This window comes from Prosopis cineraria, unplaced genomic scaffold (genome assembly GCF_029017545.1).
Source record: "Prosopis cineraria cultivar Desert tree isolate PC_DT_omini unplaced genomic scaffold, ASM2901754v1 PC1, whole genome shotgun sequence".
In the NCBI taxonomy this organism is placed as follows: Eukaryota; Viridiplantae; Streptophyta; class Magnoliopsida; order Fabales; family Fabaceae; genus Prosopis; species Prosopis cineraria.
The window spans coordinates 46,368,589-46,389,562 of NW_026555332.1; the positions used below are offsets into that span (position 1 = coordinate 46,368,589).

Sequence of the window (20,974 nt, forward strand, 5' to 3'; positions counted from 1 at the left end):
TTCATGCACTACATAGCAAGGTCACCACAATTACAACAAATAGTTAAATAGAGAAAGTTATTTGATTACCTCAACCCTTCTATCAAAAGAAAGGTTACCTATAGATTTCTATTACCAAACAGCTTGTCACAAGCTCCCTTTCTCAACGCACATGCACAATACGCCAATTTATACACAACTTAGTCAATTGGTCTAATTTGACAAAAAACACTTAATCACTCTTTTGGGTATGCTTAGCCGTTCATTCTTTTTTATTTATCTATTCTATATCTATTACTATTTGATTACTACTTTGCATCACCTCATCTAGTCTCATTTTATTCAAACATGATTTTCACCCCTTTTCCTCTCTAACTTAAGGCCAAATTGAGCCTATGGATTCAAAGTTTTAGCTTAAAACCATTCGTAAGCTCTAAAACTCCCGAGAACCTTTTTATTACTATTGAATAAAAATCAAACTTCTTAAATTTCATTGATTCAATTTCCCTCTAACTCAAATTCAAAAAAATTGGATAGAATGGAAGGTAAGGGTTATACGTAGCTTATTTGATAGGTTACTAGTCAGAAATGCCTTCCACAGCTCCGAAATAGCTTGCCCTATCAACCAAGCCCTTATCCTCTTCTTCCTTTCATGTTTTGTAATTTCTTTCTCTGAAATTCATCCAAATTTCATAACTTATGGGGTTATTTTTTAGTCCATGCGCCGCAATACATGCAACAACACTAACCGCATTGCGTGGCACGGTGAGAAGAATTCTCACGATGACTTCGACTCGAAACGTAATCCTCTCACTCATATCTATTCATAAAACATCCCGATGAGCCAAATAATCACATTATCACTTGAAACTTTAATCGCTTCACAACTATCAATTTATTTTTAATTAACAGCTAATTATAAGATTAAAAAATCTAAATGTTACATGCATCCCTAGTCATAACAAGTTATATCTTATCACGTATTATTTATTTTATTTGTTAAGAGTATATTATAATTTTTGTTATAAACATGACAGATTTGAATTGAATGATTTGGTCTGCTTATTGTGAGGCCTTGGGAGTCCTCACGACAATGGATGCTGACAGTTTGTCAAGAGTCAAATGTTGCAATTTGGCATTCAGTAGCCTGTCTCCAGAACTGAACGGTGAACTTAGAAACTGATTCTTACGTGGATTAACAAGTCATACCACAAATTAACTTTTCGTGTCCGAAATTGAATGTGAATTACGTGGAGAGCGTAAAGCCTGAAAAGAAATTGGGCGGCGTATCATATACCATGGTAATTCATTCGTAACGGCTCAACTGAGGAGGGACATGTGGTGGTGGCAACGAAGCAAAGGACAGGGAAAGAGGAGTGGAGAACTGAGGTACGAGATAATTAAAGTGGGGATTATGATGTTGTCGTGTAGCGAGGCCACGTGGAAGTTAAGGGATTTATATCTCTACGCCCGTCCCGTCCCGTCGCTCTCACTGGGACTAAAGTGATTCGCGCATTCCTCGGCTTTACCCGTACTGTCCATCCTACAATAACATCACGAGTGAATAAAAAAATACACGACTGGCGTGGCAGCTCTAATGAACCAATTAATTAAAGGCCTCCTCGGCCTACTTTTGCTTCCTAGTTCGCATAGCATATGTGTGATTGCGAATAGTAAAATAAGAGGACTTGTGATGGTGGCAGGGGCAGGCTTTTGAAATTTGATTTGAAAATCTGCGTGAGAGGGGCCTATCACGTCCGTACTATTACATGTCTTAGGCTTTTTGTCGCTTTTGAATCAAGTGCCTCTCTCCAAACTTCGAGGCTGCGAATGAATGGGCAAATCTGAGACTGTAACTTGGGGTTTTCTTCCTTTGTTGGGCTCTATGCTTGCATTGTAATCGTACATTCTCTTCCTCAAGCCCTGCCAACTTCCTTATTTATTTTCTTGCATTTTAGTTTCATCTGCCTCTCCCCCATTATTACCACCCCTCGAGACTTACCCCCCAGCCTTCGCTCTCTCTAGGCCCAGCCCCTGTTCATTCCCTGCCTTGTCTCCCTCCCTTCTCCGCTGCAATTATGTGAAACCTTCACCCAGCTAGAAAACTTCATTTTAAGAAGAATGCTGGGGTTTATATATTTACTCGTTTCCCTGATTTTTCTAGCACGACTTGTGGAGAGAATCTGATGGTTGGAGCTAATCTCCTTACTAATCATATAGAAGTTATATTTTTCATTCAGGAATATTTTTATTTTTAATTGAAAAGAGTTTTTAACAAACATCAAATTTATTAAAAAAAAAAACTATACTATTCATCAGTTATAAATCTTGCCGCACACAATCCACATCTAATTTACTGTAATATGAGAAAATGGAACGGCCATTTATTGGTTATTATTATATCTCATTAGAAAAACTGGAAAAACTCATGCATCAAAGTTGCTTGCACTGAATGCTTTAACATTACGTGGCCATTATACAAGTTGATGATAGAATGACAAAGAAAGCATAAATTTTGGCAATTAATTAATTTGTCGGTGATTGTAATGCTTCAGATTCTACCTGGTATATGGTTGTTGCAAGAGCACCAGGTTAGCGTAACATCCGTAAATTATTGGTCTCCGTTAACAAATTAGAGTTCGAGCTTCTACCTTTACACTGAAAGCGACCCGTGCTGAAGGTTACGCCGTGGTAATCTAGTGGTTACACCAACCCATGTCAAAAGTTAAATTCCATTGTCGCCATGATTGTTCCCCCTTTGCCTTCCTAACGTATTATTAAACTCATGCTTGCTTCAACTTTTTACCCAATTCCTCTCTTCCTTCCCCTTTTATGTTCTTCAATTCTATCCCATTGTTCGTTGATTCCTATGTCCTCACATTTTTTTTTTTATTTTCCCCCACGTCTTTTCTTACTGCTCTGTGCTCTCTTTACATCAAGATGTAACCTCGTGCCAATAATGTGAAGCAACCTACCAGCCCCTAGGTTATTCAATTCAAGAACCAAAGGTACTAGCGGGCAGCGACGATTTCTCCAGTGTCCTCACATGAGTAAGCAGTAAGCACACGATTGTCCAACCAAACCAGGGTACCAGGTCCGGCGGTACGACATTTCACAGGTTGTCCTCTCTCTGCCTGTGACCCACGTTCCCTTGCAGCCTTTTGGCAGATTACTATTACATGCAACAGGTCAAAAGGGTTGCGCAGAGAATTGTTGCACGAACCCTGCGTCAGTATGCCTTGTCATCAGGAAAACCAGTCCATTTGCTTCCCAATTCCCGCCGAGCATCCGAGAGCCTCTCCGTTTCTAGCCAAACATGGTTCCACCTGTCAACGCCGAATCGCCATTACCAGGGGAGCAGCCAGCTGCCCAACTCTCATCCTCTTTCCACTCTCCAATTCATTTAACTTCGCTCCGCAAGAATTGACCAAAGCTTTCAGCTTCCTCTACCGCGCTTGCTAATTGCATTAAGATGGATGGTTGGTGAGAGTAGACTAGAAAAGTCATGTTTAAATAATGTTTAACAGTAATTACATTACGCCATTTAGCATCAGTTTGGATTATTTAACGTCGAACCATGCATGAATGAGCTTCTACATGGTCTTAGCACTGACGTTAATAAGGAAGCTAATGCCCACGTCATTTAACGTTGTTTGAAGTTCCGTTATCCACCACTTCACATGGAAGTCACCTACCTCCCTTTTATAGAACAGCTGTAAATTAGTTTGGAAATACTGAAATGGTTTTATTGCTACACATACGAACAGGTTATCATCGAGATCTCTCACAATTTTGTATAATCCAATTCAATCTAGTAACAACTTCCCCTTCACTCGGACAGAGCAAGAGAAAAATTTCCATATCCGCCTACTTCCAAGCCTGAACCAGACATGCAACTTCCAAACGCGGATCAAGAGCGACTGAAGGTTGGCATCAACAAAAACGAAAGCTTCACGTCAACCAACTTAACCTTGTCGGTCCCAGACATAAACTCCAACTCGGACTACAGTAGTTCTCTATCTCATGTTCCATAAAGGACAATGACCAAAAGCCTGACCCAGCATGACTGCAGACATGTTGCAGAAAATTAAGTTATTATCAAAAACCATATAATGGGGGAAGCAATAATCTGTCATAAAAAAGAATTCACTACGGCATCATTAAAAATTAAGAATGGATTTTTGGCTCATCATGATCAGTACTAGCTGGAAAACCCTCTATTTCGGCACATATTCGTCCATGCCTCATCAAATCATTAGCTTATACTCACCATAACCACCTTGAAGAACTAGTGAATCCTCCAGACATGTAACCTGAAAAGAAAGAACCGGTTTCCATCCCCAAGTTGCCATCTGTCTTGCACACCTTTATAAAAGAGAGAACCAGACACGTGGTTGCTAATGAAATTAAGCACCTGAGGCCAAGAATGAGCACCATGACGTCTATCATAATCCACTAGTGTCAGGGGAATCGGATTTTTGGATACGGGGATCCAAAGCTGAAAAGAGAACCCTTTCTGTAGCACCTCACATCTTTTTTTCATTCACTTGATCATGCAGATCGTCCCTCACGTGCTCGATAGGAATTTGAAAGAGAATTCAATATTTCTTGGTTATGAATATCTGAACAGGACAAGCCACAACATGGATACCTTTACATAATCAAAATTAGGTAGGGGCATGGTTTCAATATAATATTTGAATCCTCTCAAGGCAGTTCATCAAAAGAATGTGTTCAAAACTTGATATTCTCATAATTAGAGATGAAGTTGTTATGTAACAGTCGCCCATCATTCAAAACCTCCGACATACCCAGACCACTATAGTTCCAAGAATCATTCCAACCATCCCACAGGCTACTTGATGAAAGCATATTAGTATTGAACTGCTGGGAGTTAAGTTGCTGGTAAATTGAAGGATTGTTGGGTTGGAATTGATCAGGAAGCTTTAAAGGAGTTATATATGAATCATTTTGAGGAGAAAATCTGTCCCCAACATAGTGTGAGAATCTCAAATTCTGTGACTGCTGCATTAACAACTTAAGCCTAGCATCATCTTCATCAGGGTTAAATTGTGGGAGAAAAGATTGCCTCAGGTCAAGAGATGCATTGTTCAGCTTTTCTGCTAGCTTCCCTTCACTAAAATCCAATGTTGCCGGATCACTAACTTCATCTCTAAACCTGCCAACATGTCCAGATGGAGGAACATATTGCCCTTGCAATCGGCTCACTGGGGGAAAAATGCCATAAAAGAATATCACTAAGAAAAGTAGACATCCTAATCAACGGGAAGCGCAAGAGAAAGGAGTAAATCTTGGGCCATGAATAAAATCTCATACCAGAAGTATTACAATTCTTTCCCACTCTCCCACATGAAAATCCAGGAGGTATTCTGCTAGACACCGGAAATCCAGGCGGCATTGAAGAATGAGCATTTGACACTAGCAAGTAATAAAACACAAACAAAATCCAGGAGAAATCAGTCAGCGTTATCACTGTTGGTTATCACTATTAGTTTGTGTTTAGTGAATAAGCCTTGAAAGATTTTTGAAAAGACACGTGTTAAAAGATTTCCACAATATAAGGCCAAATTAATAACATAGCAACCCAAAAAGATAACACACGCCACATAATAAAGATAAGGACAAACTAGAATCTAAATTCTAAAATACAAAATCAACTAACAAGCAGGCTTTACTAATTGAACAGACATCACACTGCAGAGACGGTCCACATAATGTTCACCCCAAACAAAACTGGCAGTTTAGCAAGTTCAAGCTGTAAGAAAGTGAAAAGGGAAAAGAAATAAAATGCATAATTGAAACAAATAGGTGACAGTCTTGACAAGCATGCAGTGATAGAACCACCAGGGGCAAAACAACAAAAATCAAAATTTATTGATATAAATTTTGATTTTTGATATTAACTTGAAAAACCTATATAGCTCCTCCCACTTTGAAAGGAGGCCAAAAATGGAAACATTAGTCACATTAGTCAGCACTCACCAGAACGTGTAGATGAAAGGAAGGACTGACTGCCAACATGGCTATCTACAGGGCTGCTTAATGGCAAAACATGTCTGCCTTTCCCAGTCAAAGCATCCTCATTTTCCATTAAACCACCTGGTGAAAAACACTTACTAGGAGCATGCCCTACAACCGCAAATTTATGCTCAAAATCAGAAACCTCATTGAAAAACTCATCCTGTCTGGCAAACGAAAACCTTGACTGATTCTTGTCATGAACTTTCCATGAAACCGGTGCTTTTGATGATGTGCATTGTTCATCACTTTCACCTAACAACTTAACAAACGAATCTTCCCATGCATCCATTTCCAAAGACAAAATATTTGATATAATGCTGCTCTCTGCCATATCTGGAGAAACTTTATCATCAAAACCTGTCCCATTATCAAAATAGTCAGAAAGTTTGCCCGGTTGACTGTGGTGACCAACCTTATCTTGCTGCCAAACTTGATGGCTCGATTGTTCAAGATTCAGAGGCAAACCAGGTAAAGAAATCCCAGATGATAGATTATTGAAGCCTTTACTGCATTTTGGTTGCTCACAATCTAAGTTCAGTAGGTCATCCACTATAATTTCTTCCCACAAAGCTGGCCAGGTGGACTGTTCAGCAGAATATTGGTTTTCTTCCATCATATGCTGCCTTCCAAATGAACCAATAGAATTATTAGTAAAACCAATATTGTCTGAACCAGGAGTGCAACATGTATCTTCAACATGACTATGAATGCTAAGTGAAGACAATCCTGAGCACAATCCCTTAACATCATGATTTGAATTATGGCTAAACACTCTGTCCATGTTCAGATCACAAGATTGGGAAAACTCTACAAAGCCTCTGCTGGCAGGAGATACCTCACCTAGACCATCACCTGCTGTAACTGCCAGAGATGTTCCATGGTTAGACATTCCATCAGAAGGAAGTTTCTCCACAACACCTGCTTTAGTCACATATGACTGATGGGTTTGCATGGTTCCCTCAATATCACGCTTGTTAAAGTCTAATGATTCCAACAAAGCACTAGAATGTGCATCAAATGCAACTCCACCTGATGTTCTTGTGTTAAGAGTCAACCTTTCAGCGCTAGAAACTCCAGACACAATGGCTTGAGGATCATTGGACACCTCAACTTTTCTGTTCAGAGAACTACCAGAATTTTGTGTGCTTGTGTGTGGTGGCAGAGTGCCAGACACTCGCATAACCCTAATAAAAAAAAACTTACAAAGTAAGCATTTGCAAAAACAAAATTAATGCTAGCGTGAAACCAGCAAGTGTAATACCACGAGGTCACTGAAGGGAGTGCTGTATTATTCCCAGTGCCACTACTTGAGCAAGATACCTTAACCTGGTTCTCCATTTTCTGTGTGGATGAACGATATTTGAGATTAATAAAAATGGATAACTAGCTGCCAAACTCCTATCCCACAACTAACACTAAGTAACCAGCAACCAAGTTGAATTCAATTTACCACCCCAATACAGACATACATACAAACATGCATATATAATTATAAATAAGTGAAAGGTACGGAAGCTTACGTCTAAAGGATTTTTGGCAACTGATCTGGAAGCTGGTAACATATGTCTAGGATCATCGACTGGGGGAGGTAAGACGTTACCCGAGCGCCGATGCAAATTGTTTGTAGCACCAATAATTTGTTGAATTCTACTCCTTCAATATACAAAGTATAATTAAACAAAACCACAATAATAAATAATTAGCTCCCAAGCAAAAAAACAAATAAAAATAAGGGGGGTAAAAATAGATTAAGTCTAACATGCAAGCTGATGGTTATGCAATATAAAACAAACCATAGTGGGATGCTTTTATCCAGATTAAGGTAATGCAAAACACAGTGATAAGGGGGGAAGGTCGCGTAAAATTGTCCATTTTACATAAACAAAAGAGGTACTTTCAAGGGTTAGAACTAGATGAAAGGGGTTTGGGAATCCAGTGAGGGCCGGAATATAGAGATCATACCTAGCAAATGCTAAAACTAGTTCGTCCTTGGTAAAGCTATCTTCTTGAGAGCCATAATCATGCAAATATAAACAATCTCTATTACTGCAAGCCTGGACCAAGAAGATAAAATATGTTGTTATAGATAGGCATGCGTATTGTCTAACAAGGATACATAAATTAAATGTTAAGTCTTTACCAAATTTCTCAACCATGCATGGCAATACTTTGTGGTTCCAAAACAAGCCCTGCATACACAAATACCCACCCATTATCACATAGCTCATGGATGTGACGATCTCATAACCCAATCAAAACAGCTTATCCTTACCTCAGTGATTTACCATCTAACACAAAACAATGTACTGATTGAATACATCGAACAGCGTCAACCTCCTTTGAGTAAGTTATGTACCTAAAGATAGAGAATTTTGATTAAAGAACTACAGCTTAATTTACAAAAGACAGCCAACGAGAACAAGCCTCCAACCTCAGAAAGAACTGTAACTCAACCAAAAAAAAAATAGTTAAAGACTAGTCACAATAAGATAGCAGCCACAGACACTCAACACAACTTACACACAACAGCTGTTGTTTGCTGTATGTTGGACTACTCCTGTTGCTGTTCGAGAGATAGACACTTTCAAAACCTTTCCATACCTGCCAAAATACTCCTTACGCTGAAGCAGCTGTAAAATAAAACAAATGAAATGTTAACCAAGGAATAAGGTAATTATACTATAGAAAGCCACATATAGAAAGTAAGCCATTCTCCATGGAGATGCATCCAGCAAGATAAGATTCTAAACAGCATTTAAGAACTCACATCTTCATCTGCAAGGTTAAGAGGCAACCCAATTATGTACACTAAATTGCGTTGAATGACTCTAACATCACTAAGATGTTTCCTTCCGTCTGATGCTTTGGGTTTTAACTTCTGCATTTTCTTTTTTTCCTTTAAATTCATTTCAGCCACCAATCTGCTTCATCAAGGTAATCATACTCAATAGTTGCTTACAATTAATAAAATGCATGAAAAATTGAAAATTCCACAACACTATGACTACCTTTGACAGTTTGCTGCCATGGCCACAATTCGTTCCTTGTCATAAGTTGTACGACAAGCAGGACATCGGCCCTCAGTTCCATTCTTTTCAGCCATTTCCATAATGTAATGCCAACACCAGACACAGATCTGCAGAGAAGTTGGATAAAGAGAAATAATGAATTAAAATGACTTATCAAGGAAGTGTTACATGTACGATGCCACTGCTTAGTTTAGCTCAAACATCAGAAGCTCTGGAGAGCTTGAAGTACAATTTTTCACCTTCACTTGGTGGGCAAGAATAACATGCAGATACCATAACAAAGGGCAATATGAACACATACAAGCACACATATTTATGTTAAACAAGATAGTCGTGCATAGGCAAAGACCCAAATGTGAACCTCATAGCCACATTTGCAAGGCTTTAATTGCTGATCAGTCAAGTCCATCTCCTCAGTGCATATGGGGCAGGATTTTACTCCCTTGTCACACATGGTTGTCCTGGGAATTAAGCAAAACCAAAAAAAAAAAAAACACATGAAACACAAAATAATCCCCGCAGAAAAGAAAAACTTTTTAACATTTTTAGATATTCATCAGCATAACACTCAGAAGTTCATCTAAGTCCCCAGAACTATCTCTTAAGTAGCAATAAGATTTCTATGAGACGGTTTACACCAGGAAGGCCTTCTTTTTCCCCCCCGGAGGGGGAGGAATCCATATCCACAGAGCATGCTCAATATTTAGTGATTAGTGATGTAAAGATCATAAATTATCGAATCAAAATTTTGTTCAATAACATGTGCAGTCTAATGTCAATCTAACAAGTCAAAAAATTAACCAAGCACTTGGCATGGTTCAGAATGCCACAGCTAATTTAGGATCAACAAGTTATTCAGCCTTGTTGAGAGCAAAATAGCATGTAAGTGTGAAGTAGTGATCAGTTGTTCCTGAGATGACAGTGCACGGCTGCAACCAAGGCCCTTGGTGGGAACTTCAACGAACGAGAATGCGCAACAAAATGTCATTATTCAAGAACAATGAATAACCTTTCTCAGTATTTCTCTATATTACAATCGCACTTAATTAAGCCCTACTGTGATTTCCATCGTCTGCCCAACTCCAAAAGTTAAGTTGTCTCTGCGACACCTTATAAATAAGTTCGGCTCATTCGGGTCCAGACCGCTACCAAAAACTACAGTTAAATGGAGCAAAACCTGATTAATGACCTAGAGGGAACCTGTCTTTCCGCATTTACTATAGTTATTACCTCACTTGGATATTATTTTCTTGACAGAGGAATAGCATAACAACCCAGAGTGACATAAATTAAAGTAATGATAATGACAATTTTCGCAATTTCGCCGAGTTCGAGAGTCAAAAAATATATCAAGTTCTCCACACATTGTCTTCTATTCGAAGCTAATCACAATATGTACTTCAAAATGCCATATTTTTGTGATTTCAGCAACCCAGACAGGCAGCAGAGGAGGGAAGCCTTAATCGAACTGGTAGCTCAGAGTACACTCGTCACCGATGGTTCCAAACCCAGTGAGAATATGAAAACTTACACTGAAGACCAAATAGGGAAAATGAGGACGCGTGAATCACAACCCGATTCAGAGCCCTAACCCTAGCAAATGATCGGCATGCTAAACGTGTACGGGAGCAATTCCAAAACAAATGCTAATAAACTTTGGGAAATGGGCAGGGTTAAGCCGATTGGAAGTGAAGGGAAGCAGGACTTACGATGAGAAGGAACTCTGAGAGACGAAAGGATGGAGCGGTGCGGTGCAGCTGGGTGAGTCGGACTGAGAGAGAGAGAGAGAGAGAGCCTGCGAAATGTGGATGCGGACGCAGAAACACGCAAGTTGATGACAGCTAGCCTTTATAGGTTTTTATTTGTATTCAAATTCTTTTTTTAAAATGTATTCAAACTCGTTCGTTGATTGATGTTAAAAACTTAAAATGAGTAATAAAAAACTTAAAATGAAAATTGTGTCTAGCGTCAAAAATAAGGATTAAGTTTAAAAAGTCAAACTTAAAAGTTTTATATAAATAAAAATTTAAATTTTAAAAATTATATTTTTAAAATAACCAAATTCTAGAATTTGACCCTGATAAACCCTATAAAAAATAGTTCAGCCTAAACAACCCTTTTAATTCAATTATCTGTTTGATTAGTTTGAAGAAGGATCCTGCCATTGAACTCTAATCACTTGGTTTAATTTGTTTAGTTAGTATTTTTGAGGTGTGATGGATTTCAATATTTAAATTAATTGTGTGGGTCCTTAAACTTAATACTTAACATTGTCTTGCTTAAAATTTCAAGCTTGCTTTTCAATTGCTTTAATTTTATTTTTAGATGATGAAGAGAAGAATTTAGATTTACATTAATGAAGAATATAATCTTCATTTTAAATTTAGACTTTTAAATCTTTATTGAATTTTATGTGAGATTTCAATTTGTTTTATGTTGAATTTAGACTTTTAAATCTCTTTTGAATTAAAATGTTAAATTTTTTCAAAAAGAAGACTTATGAACCTAGCTCTAAACTCTACAGATAAAGGTCAAGCTTTAAAATTAAATTAAATTTTTAAAAATCGGGTTTTAAAGCCGAGCCCTTAAGGGCTAGGATCACCTGAATTCCAGTCTCTAATAGCATCTTTGTGACCATACACAGAGTTACTAGAATTTGAAACATTTGACTTTAATTATTTAAATTTAAATTAAATGAATTTGAAGTGTTTCCTTTTTAAAAAATAAAAACTATTAGAAAAAATATAAATATTAGTCATAATATTTTTTAGTGATTTGGTATTAATTCATATTTTATTTCATTATTTTAAGTGCTTAAGTTTCATGTTTTTGTAGTATTAATCTTTATTATCATTGGCAGAATTAAATATCTAAAGTGTACATTATATCGTGTTTAATTCTGTTGGCCAACGGATAAAATTATAATGTATTGGATATTATATGAGTAAAATAGCCACTAATCTTTATGCATTTCTACTCTAACTGTGTATTTTCTTCATTTTGAAACTCCATTAATTGCATGTTTAAGGGTTCTCATTTATTTTTTTTTTCTTTTTTTTTTTACATAATTCATCATAATTTTAACACGTTGGTGTAGAAAGTAACTAAGTGTATGCACATGTTAGTCACTGTAAAATTATTATGATCATATTTAAAAATAAAAAGGCTAACATTACAGACAATTAAACTTAAGAGACTTCAAACAATAAAATAAAAATGTACGAATTAATATAAAAACAAACTAAAAATATAAGTGCCAAAAATCATATTTTCCCGGACTATTAAACTTTATATCATTTAAAACCAACTAGCTAATACGAATACCGGAATGCTGATATTCTATTAATATCCCGCCTCGCCTTTATCCTAAATTAAAGTGGCATTTAATACGGATAATTTACGACGTAGAACTATGCATGCATGTAATCGTTGGCCCAAAAAATAATAATGCAATGTATGTAGAGTAATTATTCACGCAAAAATATATTATTAAATTCAGGGCATCGCCTTCGCCCCAATACTCTGGACAACGAAGTTGGGATGCGGTCCCGCCTTCCACTCCGCATTAGGGATAACCGGATAAGTATATTAGGTGTCTAGGAGAGGGGAACAATTTTGATTGTACAGAGAATAAAGATTTGATATTATTTTATTTAGTTTAAGAAAATAGTAGAGGATAAATAATTATATATAAATAATTTTATTCTTGTTTTGTTATTGTTGAAATACTGAAAAATGTATATACATCTTTTGAATTTATCATAAAAAATATGTTGGTTCAGGTATGACAAATTTTATCTCTCATTTCTCAATCTCCTTGATTTGGGAAGGGAGGAAAATTTTTTATTTTTCAATCCAAACAAGATGAGGGCAAAATCCCTCCCTTTCCTTGCAACTCAGCACCCCCTTAAATGTGTCGATGCTTGTAATACATAGTATAGGCCAAAACAAACAAAACAATAATATTTTGCATTTTCAAAAAAAAGATAGTATTTTGAATTTATCATGAGGGTAAAGCATGAGCATGAAAAAAGCGGCCATGCAATATGATTAGTGTAACTGTCGGATTCTATGTAGATATGATTATAGGTAATGTTTTCATTAAGCGTTGTAAGCCTTTCTTTTTATCATCTATTAAGCCAACGAGGATATTTTCTATTTACGAACCCTCGAAATTTTATTTAGAACTCACATGATGCAAATGTTGGCTAAATAGGAGTTTTGTTATAATGACATGGTACTCTACATCGGAATTTAAATGCACACGCAAATTAGACAGGTTACACTAGATAATTAATTTGTAGGGATGACGAAAATTAGTTGATAACACGATAAATACTCCATGCCACTTCAGCTTTAGGTAGACTGGTTCTCATATTGATTTTGAATTTAAATTTTGAGTAACCTAAGCACACTTATTCCATCATTCAATTGATGTTTCAATCATAGTTGTTAGTGTTGTAATTATTGTGTATGTATCAAAAGGAGAATTTCATCATTCAATTGATGTTTCAATTATAGTTGTCAGTGTTGTAATTATTGTGTGAGTGTATCAAACAGAGAAATCTCATATACCTACATAAGTAAAACTTTTAATGTATATACATTAAGGAATAAAAGTAAGCTAATAAATTAAATGTATTTGGAGGAAAAGTGAGCTCACAAACTAAAGAGGCATTAAATTCTTTTTAATGAATTTGTTTTGCAAAATTATTAAATAAATTTTGTATTTTGGCTTTTTGGGAAAAACACAAATTTATTGTGTTTAAAGTTTAAGCGTTGAGTCACAGCCCAACAGGAGTTTTATTCAACACTTATCAAATTTCAATAACATTTAATGATTGTTTTATTGTTGCAACCTCCACAACTCCTTCACGTTCAAAACATGAAGTGACTTTATGGGTTATTATTTTCTTAAAACCAATGTTCAATTGGTGTTGAAAAGTCATTCACATAACTACACACTGGTAGATATTCTCTCCGTCTTTATATATAAAAAATTTTTAAATTTTTTTATTTTTAAATGTAATGAGTTGTTAATACATTTTTTAATGAATGGATCATTATACTCTTATTAAATTAGAAAGAGAAAAAATTAACTACTCTTACTAATTTATTTTAAAAAAAGATATTCATTTTTTACTTACAATAATTAAGGGCAAATTTAAAATGTTATTATGCTTTTAATTAGATAATCAACTTTCATTAATTTGTGTGATTTAATTAAAAACACTTTATATATAAAGATGGAAAGAGTATATATATAGCTTAAGGCATTAGGAATGTCCAGTGCGAGACTCATGAGTTTTCAAGTCTATTTTCTCCTCCATCGCTATACCATGTTTGTGCTTTCTGAGTATTATTTTTTTAGTCTTTATTATTCTATATCCCTATTTATTCTTCAGGAAGAGTCTGTTTAATTATAAAAAGTTGCCGCACAATTAACTCGATATGACAAAATAACTCTTAAAGACAGTGTTACTGGCATGACTTGGGCTTAAAAATCTATCCACTAGTGCCAACAATTGGATTTTGTCAACATTTAAAAATTATTGAGATACATTTTTCTTTAAAAATTCAAATCACTAAATATAACTGGGTCATTTACCAAATTCAAATCTTCTCATTTCACGCTCAAAATTGTGATTTTTAAAATTGATCTCCAAACACTTTCACTTAAGACTTTTGTTGTTTTATAGTAGAAATTAAACATGTTCAAAAACAATATAAATCGGTTACAACAAATCAATTTGATTATCGATAAGCTTGGTTCGGGTCTTGCTTTTTCAGACTTAAAACCAAGCCAAAGTGAGCCTTATCATATTCCTATTACATACAAACATACATACATGCATATATATATATATATATATATATTAACTTCCTTAAATTTTTTGTCAACCCGACAATTAGTTTGCGTATTTAACTAGCAAAAAAATCTTAGAGAGAATTGAGCAAGAAAAAGGATTGATTTCAAGCAAGATACTAGGCTAAATCCCTTCCTGGCTACTTTTGCACGAGGGAAAGGATGAGCCCAAACTGGATCACCAACTAAGATAGGCTCAGAAATCGAAATTGGTGTTAAAAATAATTAACTAAATGCTATCTATAACCATTTTTTATATTTTTAAAATTGACCACCATGTATTTTAAAGATAAGTGGATAACATATTAGTTTTTAATATATAAATGCAGCGATCATATATTTAAAATATTTATCATCATTAAGAATTTTTTTAACATGTACTAGTACATATATTGATTATGAAACATATCTCATAAAAATTTTTAAACTTAATCCAAATCGAAACAAAATCACTACATAAAAAAATTGAATATATCTCTAAGTTTTGATGAATAAATTGAATTTGGTTCCGTTTGCTTTGTTCTCTAAACCGAACCCTCAATAGAAACTACAGTTGCTCTAGAAATGAACTTGCACGGGCTGTTTTGCTAAGCAATATGTTTCACCTTTTTATTGAGAGAGAGAGAGATAACAATGGAGATTAAACGAATTTTTAATGCAAAAAGAAGATATTCTTTAAAAAATGACAGCATTGGCCTAATGCTGGCAATTTTCTATTTATCGTAACATTCGTTTAAAATTTATTTTGTTTTTTTCTCCCTAGGAAGGAGATTGCAAAACTCAGCACGAGCTCCATACACAGACATGGTACATCTCGCATACAAATGGACGCACGAGTCACAAACTTTCCAACTTAGCAAAATGCTAACTCATACTGACAGGTTAGTCGGCATGAAAGAAAAATATTATAATGACAGTCGACGTCTCATACACAACACATCCTAGGAGGATTCCCTGAACCTAAATACCAAAAACCATCCTGATCCAGCCAACCCATGACATGAACCCGCACAGTGAACCGATTGATTATACATGTATTCAAATCAAAAGAGATTCATATACTTATGCCAACACTGATACGTGTATAATTGGCTGTGGGTTTTATATTCTGTTTTACTAATCAGTTAATGCCCAATAAGTCAGCGTAACTACTTCTGTTAGAGTAACATAATAGGATGACCATGGGTACCACAATACAAGGGGCCCGGTTTGACTTATTTGACAATTGATCAGTGAATACAATTTTCATACACGTTTTGTTCTTGACATATTGGCATTAGGATCGTTCTCTGGCATCATGCCCCCAGAGACACGATCTGGTGATCGTTTTGGCACTCTTGAGCATCGCTCGGATCTACCCACTGCCTTCGATTAAAATATCTACATATTAAAGATTTATTTGAAATTTTATTATTTTATTATTTTGAGAACTGATATTTTATAAAATATATTATGAAAACAAAAAATGATAATGAAAAAATATTTTTCGTATTCTCCCTTACTCTCTAAAACAATAATTCTAAAATATTTAAAAAATATTTTTATTTTATTATTTTTCAAAACAATACTTAATTTTTTTTTTCAAAAATACTTTTTGAAAATATGTTATCAAATATTTTTTTAAGAACATAAAACCATTGCCAAATGCCAAACAAGCCTTAAACTTTTTTTTTTTTGGAATAAGTGCATGAATCCTCATTCACAAGAAAAGAAAGTGAGAAATAGGCAACCTAAAACAAGAAAGTTAAAAAGCAAAAAACTAAACCTACAGGCCATCCAATAGGAACTATCTATTTGGTGGCAAATCAAAAAAGATTAAGGCATTAGGCATGGACGAAACTTAACAAGATAGTCAACCATTATGTTTTCCTCCCTATTCAGAAAATTAAAATTTATAGTCTAATTTATACACAAAAGTATTCTAGTAGAGCTAATAATATCTTGAAAAGGATGATAACTATAGTCATCACTTGTAACAATTGATATCGCACTCACATAGTTACAAAAGACCTCCACAGTCCTAAAGCCTTTCAACCAGCATAGCTCCAAACCTTTATAAATGCTTAATATTTTAGAAATTGTAACAAGAACATGCTCAAGCCTTTGGTTAAAGCCTACTATCCAAGATCCATTAGTGTCTTTAATGACCCCACCACACGCACTATGCCGGTCCCTGAGTGTGGAACTATCTACTTCCAAGCTTACTGCATCTTGAGGCCTTTCTTGCACAGAAAGTGGTACTGGCTTGATTTTATAAGACTGTAGTTTGCCTGTTAGTTTGTAATCAGCTGCCGCCTTATAGATGAAATCATGAGGCTCCTCAAGGGTTTCTCCCTTTCAGTCATTGAAAAGTACAGAACATCTTCTTCTCCATATACTCCAGCAACTATAGGCAAAAAGAACATCCCGTGGAACAATCTTTGTTACAGAGTTTCTTATTTGCGTCGACATATTCCAGCTCATCCGCTCTCCTTATATGGCAGTTTGAAAATTTTTTCCTCTAAGTCTGTGCAAACATATTGTCTCCACCATCGCTTAGCATGCCGCCATTCACGAAATAGGTGCATTGTATCCCCCCTTCATTACATCTAAACGAACACAGCTTGTTGATATGTAATCCTCTACTCATTTGAAGGTCTGTTTGGACTTTATTGCTCACCATTTGCTAGAAGAGTATTTTAACCTTTTTCAGTATCCTCTAATGCCAAATATGCCTCCACAAAGACTCCTTGCTATCCCCTTCACTTGTAATAAGAGAAAGATAACCAGATTTTACAAAAAAAAATCATCAATAGAATACAACCAAGTGTGTTTATCCTTTCCTCTCTCTTCACTCAGGGCTCTAATGTTGATAATGAGATCCACTACCTCTCTCGATAGCTAAGATACCATTGTGAAAACATTCCACCCTCCTAATGAGAGAATATAATCTCCGACTGTCTCATTTAAATCAGTAAACTCTCTACCTAATTACACCAAATTAAATAAGGGTTGTTTGTTAGGAAGCCATCTATCAAGCCAAAAAGAAGTCTAATTTCTTGATAGAACGTATTTCCCTGACCCTATTGGATGGATTCCCAATCTTTAGTAATGCTTTTTCATATGATAGAGGCTCCCGTTCTTTGTTTAATACTTGGTAAAATGCACCATCCACACCTGTATTTTGTTCTCAAAACTTGTACCCATAGTGTCTCAGGTTTAGTAACCAAGCCCCATCAAAGCTTTCAGATAAGAGCCACATTGGTATTTCAAATTTCTTAAACCCAGGCCTCCAAATTCTTTTAGTTTTTGGATATCTTCCTATGTCATGGGATGTACCTTATTAACACCTTCGGTTTCACCCTATGAAAACTCCCTACTAGCTTTTTCTAGGTCATTTATGACTCCTAAGGGAAAGAAAATAGTCTGCACACAATAACTTGGAAGAGATGAGATTATTGACTTGAACAGCACCGACCTACCTATTAGGGTGAGGTATTTGCACTTCCAGCCTGATAAGCGCTTTTTGGCTTTAGCTAAGATGGGATCGAACAAGTTGTATGTGACTCTCTTATTGATGAGTAGAATGCCTAAATACTTGCCCAGATCTCCCGTTATTCCTGCTCTTAGATCTCTACTATGTTTTAAAGATCTGTTGAGATGAACGTTGGATGAGACAAATAGCTTAATTTTCTCTCTATTCACCTTCTCTCTTGAAATTTCACAAAAATTAGTAATACATCTATTCATCACTTGCACTTATTGTCGAGAAGCTTCACCAAACAAAACTAAATCATCTGCAAAGAATAGGTGCGAAAGAGAAGGACCATCATTGACAAGTTGAATAGGTTTCCACCTACCCTTATAGAACATATCACTGATAACATGACTCAACTTTTCCATACAAATAGTGAATATGTATGGGGATGGCGGGTCACCTTATCTTAGTGCCATAGGTGGTTTAAACTCCACCGACAGCTCACCATTCCACAACACCTTGGTACTTGAGGTATTGATGTAGGCCGTAATGATATCACATAACTTGTCTTCAAAACCCACCTCTCTCAAACAACTAAAAATGAAGGGCCATTTAAGACAATCATAAGCTTTTTTAAGGTCAACTTTAAAAGCCACGGAGTCCTCTTTCCTTGTTCATTTCATCATAGTATTTATAACTTCCTGTGCTATGATAATACTATCCTCACTTTGCCTTCCAGCAATGAAGCTGCTCTGATGGGCTCCAATAATTTTATCCAAGAGACCCTTAATTCTATTAACAATGACTTTAGAGACAATTTTGTAACTAACATTACACAAGGAGATTAGTTTGAAGTCCTTTATACTCCATCATTATTCCCTTTTAGAATGAGCACAGTGTGATTTTTATTTATTTCCTCCACTTTTCTTAGATCCCTAAATATATCTTTAACTAACCCACAGATAGAAACGCTAAGAGACTGCTAATAGTGTTGATAGAAAATAGCTTGGATGCCATCAAGTCCTGAAGCCTTAAAAGTTCCCATATCAAAACTAGCCCTTTTAATCTCTTCATGTGAAACCCTGCAGGCGAAAGTAAGAAGTTCCTCTCTACTTAAATTCGAATACGAAGAAACTATTTTCAGCCCCTGTTGTTCATTCAATTCAAATTTGTAAAACCTTTGTAGTACTCTAAAGCCACACTTTTCAACCTATTTTGATTGAAGCACCATGTCCCCTCGCTATCTTTGAGGGCCTCAACTTTGTTCCTTCTTTTTTTCTTTATGGCAATAGTAACATGGAACTAAATCTTTCTTATCAATTTTTCTAACTTGTTAAAAACATGATAGATTATTGTTATTTTACAAACATTAATTAATCACGAATAAATCAATTCAATTAAAATTAACAATAATCTATTATGGTTTAAATAAGTTAAACAAATTGACAAGAAGAGTTTAGTTGTACACGTTAGTCATTCATTAATAAGTATTTGTTTGGTTTTGACAACAATCTATTTGTTATTGATAATAATACATTGGGACGTTTAACAAGTAAAATAAGTAAAGTTTTAAAGTCTTTAATTTATAATTGTCCATGTCAGATTAATGAGTAACATTTGTAAAATAACAACAATTTATTTGAAAATAATAACAATCTATTATGATTTTAACAGGTTAGAAAAATTAATAGGAAGGGTTTAGTTGTATGTGTTAGTCATTTATTAATAAGTATCTATTGAGTTTTGACAATAATTTATTTGTGATTGATAATAACATATTGAAATATTTAATAAGTAAAATGAGTGAAGTTTTAAAACTCTAAAATTATAATTGTCTATGTCAGATTAACAAGTAACATTTGTAAAATAACATGCTTCGTTCAGAAATTAACAACACACTATTATGTTATTATATAGAAGTGGTTAGAAGCTTAGTTTATTACTTATATTTATTTTTTGCTCTATGTTATTAAATGGTTTGGCAAGCTTTTTAGGTGGCCAAGTGTCCCGAGATCAAAACCTCCCTTGGTCATCTAAACCAATTATCTCTAAAATAAAATGTTGTTGACGCTGAAGCTCCAACGACCGACCACCAGTAGTAGAGGTTCCTGTGACCTCGCCGTTAAATTGTTGGCGCTGGTAAGGGTTTCTTACTTTTTTTAGTTTTTTAACTTGAGGGACAATTCTACCATCTCGCTTATGAAATTAATAAAAAAAAGAACCAGAGGACTTTAGAGCAAATATGAAACCATTTAGTTCTCATGTGATATAAATTTATACAATAGTCCTTAAATGCCATTTTTCCTTGTTAATTTTAAAGTGGGGAGAAACAAAGACGGCAAGGATCACATTGACATCTATATTAATATATACATGAAGAAGTCTAGTATTTCAGAAAGAATGTTACATGTAGGCCTTTTGAAATCACTAGTAGAAACATTAAGAAATGAAGTAGACGTTTATGATTTATCTCAGAGGATTGGGCTAATGATATTATCGAAATCGCTTGACTCTTCCTTACAAGAGATTGGACTATTCCTTTTATTTTTGTACCAAAGAAGCAAACATTTTCCTGATCTCTTTGTTAAAAGGTGGTAAATG

The 20,974-nt window shown here is 35.2% G+C and overlaps 1 protein-coding gene across 3 annotated transcripts; it reads right to left on the reverse strand.

Annotated features, from left to right (window-relative positions):
- Positions 1-3,654: 3,654 nt before the first annotated feature.
- On the reverse strand, positions 3,655-10,864 carry LOC129318278 (uncharacterized). Of its 3 annotated transcripts, none has more exons than XM_054963021.1 (14): positions 10,760-10,864; positions 9,412-9,511; positions 9,030-9,157; positions 8,789-8,942; positions 8,542-8,651; positions 8,294-8,377; positions 8,162-8,210; positions 7,984-8,075; positions 7,542-7,674; positions 7,286-7,362; positions 5,983-7,205; positions 5,317-5,418; positions 4,250-5,207; positions 3,655-4,045 (listed from the first exon to the last, which is right to left on the reverse strand). In XM_054963021.1, the coding sequence occupies exons 2-13, from the start codon at positions 9,502-9,504 to the stop codon at positions 4,714-4,716; spliced, it is 2,739 nt and encodes a 912-aa protein (XP_054818996.1). In that variant the 5' UTR covers positions 9,505-9,511; positions 10,760-10,864; the 3' UTR covers positions 3,655-4,045; positions 4,250-4,713. The 3 variants fall into 3 exon arrangements, with proteins under 3 accessions (XP_054818996.1, XP_054818979.1, XP_054818987.1); XM_054963004.1 differs by having other exon boundaries at positions 7,283-7,362; XM_054963012.1 differs by lacking the exon at positions 10,760-10,864 and adding an exon at positions 10,582-10,655 and having other exon boundaries at positions 7,283-7,362.
- Between the last annotated feature and the right edge of the window lie 10,110 nt (positions 10,865-20,974).